Genomic DNA, 8,410 nt, shown 5'->3' with positions numbered 1-8,410 from the left:
TGAATCCACTGATATCGTGTACAGTTGTTAGATGACAAAGAAAAGAGCTTTTGTGATATAAAACAGTAATCTGAGGATCGAAATAAAATTAAAACTAATGATTGTTTTTTTTTATTTTTCTTGGAAAGGCACTATTGTGTTTTCAGTTTTCTGTTAAACTAAACACAATGAAATGATGATGAGTGCCAGAGATGCAATATGGACTGCTGATCTATAACTGATCATGTGACAGGAAGTAAGTAGAGCTGTATTGATTTTATCCACCATTGTACTTATGGTTGTTAGGAATCGCAATCCCGGAGTAAATCGCAGTTTATTTGGGACGCTAGGGGCTCCACTCAGTAAATCCCCCCTCCCACCACCAGCATAACGTCTACCCAGTACAAATACAGGATGGCACAATTTTTCGTTTTGTTTCCACACCTCTGCGAGCTGAACACGTACGCAGACAAACACATACAGCCTTCAGGCAGGCTCGCCCCTTCCTCCCAACAGCACCTAATTGGGCGAAATCTCTGATCTAATTAAACGTCCAATTAGTAAGAGAAGGGCCATTTAGCCATTGGCGACTGGAAATAATACGATTGAAAAAAAAAAACAAACAGAAAATCAATGACAGACAAGAGAGGCAATGAGAGCTAATCTAGATGGATATGTAACCTGCAGATAGAGATGCCTTGTTCGACAGGATTGGTGTGTGTGTACACATGTTATTCATTACACACTACTAATCATATTACTTTGCAAACACATGCTCACACGCACAAAATATTACTGTGTCAGTGTATTCGGTAAGCAACGGGGAATTGGGTGAATTATTCTATTAACGCGCTTACGCACCCATAAAAGAATCAGCAGCCCATCAATTATTAACAGCCCACTTAACCTTGGAGATGGTGAGGCCTCCGTGAGAAACATTCACTTAGCCCCTACTTCATCAAATATTAACATCAGGGTCATAGTCATTATGGAGCCTTCTACATGGCAATGAAGAAAAGTCAGCCTACATGCTGAGATTCATGCAACTGAGGCTCCAACATGCTGTAATAGCATCTGTGGCATTGGTTTTACAATTCTCTGAAAAGTTCCCTCCTTGCTTCAGCAAAACAAATCACTGTTCCAGGTAAAGTACAGTATATACACTATATTAAAACACCTGACTTTTCCAGCCTTATTTGGTTTGTCTACAAACTATTACCTTAAGGTTGGAGGCACAGAATTGTATAGGATGTCTTTGGATGCGGTAGCGCTGAATTTTCACAAAGGACATGGCAATGGTCAGGATTTTTTCCTTTTAAGAGAAATTCTTAAGATAAGATAAGATAAGATAAGATAAGATAAGATAAGATAAGATAAGATAAGATAAGATATATCTTTATTCGTCCCACAGTGGACCTAAAACGATCTTCTTTTTTCAGCTTCTCCCATTAGGGGTCGCCAGTGCAGATCATTCGTCTCCATACTACCTGCATGTCTGCCCTCACCACATCCATAAACCTCCTCCTTGGCCTTCCTCTTTTCCTTCTGCCTGGCAGCTCCATCCTCAGCCTTCTCCTACCAATATACCCCATGTCCCTCCTCTGCACATGTCCAAACCATCTCAATCGAGCCTCCCTCACCTTGTCTTCAAAACGTCCTACATGCGCTGTCCCTCTAATAAACTCGTTTCTAATCCTGTCCATCCTCGTCACTCCCAATGAAAATCTCAGCTCTGCTACCTCCAGCTCCACCTCCTGTCTTTTACTCAATGTCACTGTCTCTAAACCATACAACATCGCAGGTCTCACCACAGTCCTATAAACTTTCCCTTTCACTCTTGCAGATACCCTTCTATCACAAATCACTGCTATCACTCTTCTCCACCCACTCCACCCTGCTTGCACTCTTTTCTTCACTTCTCTAACATTGGACATAAAACAATAAAGAATTCAAACCGATAGACGGAAAACCGAAGTGGTGGCGATTTCACCAAATTCGAGACACAACGCACTACAAATGGTTTTTTGCCGCAAAACGTCTTTCAGGTACAGAGTGAGAAGCCACCATGTGACACTGTGCTCAAAATGCGAGGCTGAGACAAAACACACTTGCGGTCCGCCACTTAAAATGTTCGTGACTGAACTCAGATTTGAACAATGTTCTGCATGTAAAAAGGACTGCATTTATTAAAGCCCTGTACTGAAATGGTTTGGTACGAATACCTGTATAGTTACACCCCTAATATGTATAGTGTTGCATGCACTCTCTTAGTTATATCACATGCATGAATCGTTGCAAATTTTCTTTCTAATTTTCTTTTTGGAAAATAGCATGTGGTCAAGAGCCTTGTATTATTTTGCATTATTATTACAGGTAATTGTATGAAATTGCAATTCTCATGTTTTCTTTCATTCATTATTTATTGGGATTAGACATCCAAAAAAAGTCAACAATGCTTTGTTTCAACCCAATTTTGTAAAAATATTAAAGCATGCCTGTGGATTAAGTAAGCAGCTGACTGAGCATTAATTATATGCACTTTATCTAAGTGTTCAATTCAGTTTTATCTATTAAAAAGGTCCTTGAGATGGACAAGATAATAGTGTATATGTGCAACTTAAGGTACTAAGATTAAGATATTAAATATTAATATTCGATACTGGCCAGGCAAGAAGTTATCCTTAATGTCTTCTTACTTTGGTTTAATCTGAATACCACTAAGGGATTCCTTTCCAGAGAAATGGTTACCTTGTTAGTTTGGTATGAACAGCTCGCAAGGCTCAGTTAAATGAAAACCAAACCGTTGATTCTTACCATGATGGAGTTCAGGAAGACACAGGATGCCTCAGCAGATGTTGCCCAGCTTTGTGTTCCCTTGCTGGGCCAAGAATCTCTGCAGGTCCCCCTGGCAGCTCTACTGCACCTTCCTGAGGATCAGAGACAATGCATAAAACACACACACACACACACACACACACACACACACACACACACACACACACACACACAAACACACACATATGCTCTCTCACAGAGCACCAAACACCTGCTCTGAGCTAACCTGCCAAAGCTGCTCTTCGGACCAAATAGATTACACTCCACTGTCACACTGCAGCGATTATCTGCTTGACATTTTAGCTTCATTTAAATTCAATATTATAAGGGAAATAACATTAATAATTAAAAACTATTGTTTCTTCATAGAGCTTCGAAGCTGTAAACATGTACTTCAAACCTCATGAAATTAGAGTATGCTGAATGATGTGATTCCTATAAAGATTTAAACATCTAGTGTTGTCATATGTGTGGTGGTCAAGTAAAATCAGTCTAAAGCCAATATTCATATACTAATATTCTTCTACTTATCTTCTAAATACTGTTAAATATATAATATATACAGAGTGTACAATATGGCTAAAATTATTGGAATACATCTGAACATCACTACCATATGTGGTTTGTATCCAAACTGCTGCTGGACTTTATTTTCCTAATACTATTGCATGTTGTAACTTTACAATTTCCCTTTACTTGAATAAAAGGACTTTTTTCCAGCATGAAAAGCATGAACGCTAGTTCGACATGGTTTGCCAAGGTCGGACTGGAATAACTCGAGTGGTCTGCATAAAGCCCTGACCTCAAACCCAATGAATACATTTGGGATGAACCGAAAACTTTGTGTATGTATATACATACAGTCCCCTCCAAGAGTATTGGAACAGAACAGACAAAAAATATCTGGGTTTTAGTTGAAAAGATTAATATAAATGTAATATATCTGGGTTTTAGTTGAAAAGATTAATATAAAATTAATATATCTGGGTTTTAGTTGGAAAAATTAACATACAACTGAAACGAAATATCAGCTTTTACTTTTTTATATACATTTACATATAGACATGTTCACCATCCTAGAACATAGTAGAATAAGTTAAAAACCACAAATGTTTCATGTGACTAAAAATATTGAAACGTGACAAAAAAGATACTCAGTTATACACTGTGTGATTGATTGCTAAAGAATTGACAGCTCTGATTATCCACTCTCAAGCCTTTGTGTTTCTTCTGTGAAGACTGCATTTGTTTTTAAAACAGTATAAACCAGAATTAGGACCAGAGAGCTGTCTATGGGAGAAAAGCAAACCATGCTAAAGCTGAGAAAAGAGCAATAAATCACTGGGCATAGCCAATAGAATAATTTCTGGAAAAAAAGGAAACTATTGATGCACTAAAGACCAGGCGCTGAGCAGGTAAGCCAAGAAAAACAAGCATTTGTAAAAATGAGGACAATGAGTTGATGACAAGACGTGTGAGAATTATGATGAAAAAACCCCAAAGCAACCATCATTGACTTCTACCACTGGTAAAGTCAAGTCAAGTAGGTTTTTTTGTCATTTCATCCATATACAATACAGTATGCAGTGCAATGAAACACGGACAAAGGTGCTGCATAGAACAACATAAGATAATGCAAAAACACAAAACGATCTCATCATAAAACTATCTGACCAGTACAGTAGATTAAAAAAATCATTAAATTAAGATCTTTGGTAAAGCCATTACAAATTCATAATTTTACACTAGTTACAGTATCAACCATGTAGCTGATTATTTTCTAAGGAAAGACAAATATAGATATTTTGAACGCATCATGTTATTTTAGGCTTGAAGTTGGTTTAGACATTTGCATTAGCGTGTCATTTCAATGTCTGCGTGAGTTTCCTCTGGATTCTCTAGTTTCTTTCTCGAAACATGCTGGTAGGTGAAATGGCGACTTTTGATTTTGCTAATGACCGAATTAGCAAAGGTGTTCATGGTGCCCTGGGGCTGTTATCCAATTACAGATTAAATTGTCATCCAGTTCTCCCATTATCCACCATGACCCTCACCATGATGTGTATAAAACTCATAATCTTACATTCCAGTGCTCATGTTAGTTCTCACTCTCAAGTGTTTTGTTTTCTTTCAAAGACTATAATCACACTCTTGATATCACCCAAATGAGGATGGGTTCCCCTTTTGAGTCTGGTTCCTCTCAAGGTTTTTTCCTCATAACATCTAAGGGAGATTTTCCTCGCCACAGTCGCCACCGCTGCTCATCAGGGATAAATACACACCGTTCACCCTAACTCTTAAATTCTGTAAAGCTGCTTTGAGACAATGTCTGTTGTGAAAAGCGCTATAGAAATAAACTTGATTTGACTTGACTATGATAAAGAGGTTAGTGACAATTATTGAATGAACAAATGAATAATTTAAAAATTTATAAGGTTTTCTAGCTGTGAATTTGAATCCAAAAATACCAGTACACTGTTCTGGTTCACATCTAGATATTGATCAAACTAAACTATCCTTACTCATGGAGATGTCATGGCACATAGGTGAAATTTGAAGGAAAGACAATGGTAAAAGTACATGAAGTTTCACAGAGTTATATGTACATCTAGAGCATCCTTCCTAAAAAACAATTGCATGACCACTCTATCTATCTATCTATCTATCTATCTATCTATCTATCTATCTATCTATCTATCTATCTATCTATCTATCTATCTATCTATCTATCTATCTATCTATCTATCTATCTATCTATCTAAATGCTATAAAAGTATAGGAATTTCACAAAAACTTCCGCCTGATTTCTACTGCACATGAACATTTTTCTGAATATATTACCAGTCAAAAGTTTGGAAACACCTTCTTATTAAATGTTTTTTCTTTATTTGTATTGATTTCAATATTCTATATTAATTTTGGAATAGGGCTATAGCGGTACATGTATTCATACCGAGCCGTTTTGGTGCAGGGCTTTCGGTTAGGTGCACATGTGTACAGAATGCAATCTGTTTTATCCGTGTTAAAATCTGAGTTCCATCAAGAACATAAAGTTTGTTTAGTGTCACTGTAATCTTTTTTTCAATTATTATTTTTATTAGTAGTAGTAGTAAACTTGAAAAAATACACAACAATGGCAGGGTATAAGAAAGAAACTAAAGTTAGCACAGTGTCACTGTGGCTACTCACTTTGTACCGGAAATATGATTTGTAATGTGCTGAAATTTGATTCAAAAGACAATTTGTAGTCCATTGTAAAATTTTGTTTTGCACATGCGTGAAACCACACCAGCGTTTTATATACAGTTTTATGAATTTCTTTCAAAAGGAGAAAATTATGCATAGGGATTGGATGAATGAAGGATGGAAGAAGTGTGCAGTAGGCACGACAGACTGGTTTAAGGACTGCATCAGGGATTGGCTCTGAGCCCTTTCCTGTTTGCAGTGGTGATGTACAGGTTGACGAACGAGGTCAGACAGGAGTCTCCCTGGACTATGATTTATGCAGGTGATATTGTGATTTGTGGTGAGAGTAGTGAGCAGGTTGAGAAAAGCCTGGAGAGATAGAGATATGTGCTGGAGAGAAGAGGAATATAAGTCAGTAGGAGTAAGACAGAGTACATGTGTGTGAATGAGAGGAAGGGCAGTGGACTGGTGCAGTTGCAGGGAGAAGAGGTGGAGAAGGTGCAGGAGTTCAGGTACCTGGGATCAACAGTGCAAAGTAATGGAGAGTGTGTTAGAGAAGTGAAGAAAAGAGTGCAGGCAGGGTGGAGTGGGTGGAGAAGAGTGATAGCAGGAGTGATTTGTGATAGAAGAGTATCTGCAAGAGTGAAAGTGAAAGTTTATAGAACTGTGGTGAGACCGGCGATGTTGTATGGTTTAGAGACCGTGGCACTGAGTAAAAGACAGGAGGTGGAGCTGGAGGTAGCAGAGCTGAAGATGTTAAGGTTTTCGTTGGGAGTGACGACGATGGACAAGATTAGAAATCAGTTTATTAGAGGGACAGTGCATGTAGGACGTTTTTGAGACAAGGTGAGGGAGGTGAGATTGAGATGGTTTGGACATGTGCAGATTAGGCACATGGGGTATATCGGTAGGAGAATGCTGAGGATGGAGCCACCAGGAAGGAGGAAAAGAGGAAGGCCAAGGAGGAGGTTTATGGATGTGGTGAGGGAAGACATGCAGGTAGTTGGTTTGAAAGAGGCAGATGTAGAGGACAGGGGGTATGGAGATGGATGATCCGCTGTGGCGACCCCTAATTGGAGAAGCCGAATGAAGAAGAAGAAGAAGAAGAAGAAGAAGACATAATTCTACATGGGTTCTTTCAGAGTTTGGATGTCTTCAACATCAGGGGTGTAACGCTACACAAAATTCACGGTTCAGTATGCACCTTGGTTTTTTATTTACCCACTTTTATATTTTCAATTCTTCATGTTTTGTTCTGATGGCAACTTTTGCGTTGATTACAGCTTTGCACACTCTTAGCATTCTCTCAGTCACCTGGAATGGTTCTCCAACAATCTTAAGCAGTTCCCAAAGGTGTTAAGTACTTGTTGGCTGCTTTTTCCTTCACTCTCCGGTCCAACTCATCCCAAACCATGTCAACTGGATTTAGATGGTGTGACTGTGGAGGAAAGGTCATGTAGCACTCCATCACTCTCATTCTTGAGCAAGTATCTCTTACATAACCAATAGGTGTGTCTGGGGTAATTGTCTTGTTGGAAAACAAATGATGGTCCCACAAAGTGCAAACCAGATAGGATGAGATGGCATGTCACTTCAAAATGCTGTGGGAGCCATGCTGGGAAGTGTGCCCTTATTTTTGACTAAATTGCCAGCAGTGCCACGAGCAAAGCACCATCACACGTCCATCTCCATGCTTCATTGTGGGGACCAGACATTCAGGAACCTTCTCTATGTCTAACGGGCGGTGAGAACATCTAAAATTTGGACCTCTTCAGAGCAAAGGATTTAGTTTTCCACTAATCGTAATGTCCATTGTGCCCAAACCTTTGACTCATAGTGTATTTCTGAACTAATAGTGTGACATTTTGGAACTTCCTGATCTCTCACACAAAGCAAAAGGTCATGTTAAACTATCCAGAGCACACAATCTAAGGTGCACATCACTGCATCTGGAGGTCATTTAGACGACCTGGGATAGATCTAAGTCTAATGCAGCTCTGTAAACACTAAGACTGTAATTGTACTGTCAATAAATAGGTCGTTAGAGTGGATATTCGACAATAACGCTCATTCCTAATAACTCCCCAGTTGCCAGATTTCCCAGGAAAGGAAAACACAGCTCAGGAACTGTGATGCAACTTACCTTATTCAAGATGAAATACGAAATGTGATTGCATGCATCTGAACGCGCACTATAAACAAAATATAACATTTACAATCCTAACATTAATAACGCGTTTTTCTGTAGGATCTAGCCAAAAAAACACACCGCTACAAACTTTTCCCATAATGCAAACACATCTGGATTTTTCTTTTTTGAAAAACTACAAGTACCGCAAAATTTTTACTTCCGTGTGCGGGTTTGTCTGGGATTTGTAGTTTTAGTGCTAAACGCTTCTATGCACGATAG

General features: G+C 38.7%; 1 protein-coding gene across 1 annotated transcript in view; it reads right to left on the bottom strand.

Annotated features, from left to right (window-relative positions):
• The window catches only part of invs (inversin), a 45,035-nt gene extending 36,729 nt beyond the window's left edge, over positions 1-8,306 (bottom strand). Inside the window, 2 exon segments of the mRNA XM_046877615.1 lie at positions 2,794-2,906; positions 8,144-8,306. Coding sequence (XP_046733571.1) covers positions 2,794-2,796 — 3 coding nt within the window. The 5' untranslated portion in view covers positions 2,797-2,906; positions 8,144-8,306.
• Between the last annotated feature and the right edge of the window lie 104 nt (positions 8,307-8,410).

The sequence above is a fragment of the Silurus meridionalis genome, chromosome 21 (assembly GCF_014805685.1).
Source record: "Silurus meridionalis isolate SWU-2019-XX chromosome 21, ASM1480568v1, whole genome shotgun sequence".
NCBI lineage: Eukaryota > Metazoa > Chordata > Actinopteri > Siluriformes > Siluridae > Silurus > Silurus meridionalis.
Note: the sequence above shows the minus strand (reverse complement) of the source record. Positions and strands in the feature narration are given on the sequence as shown.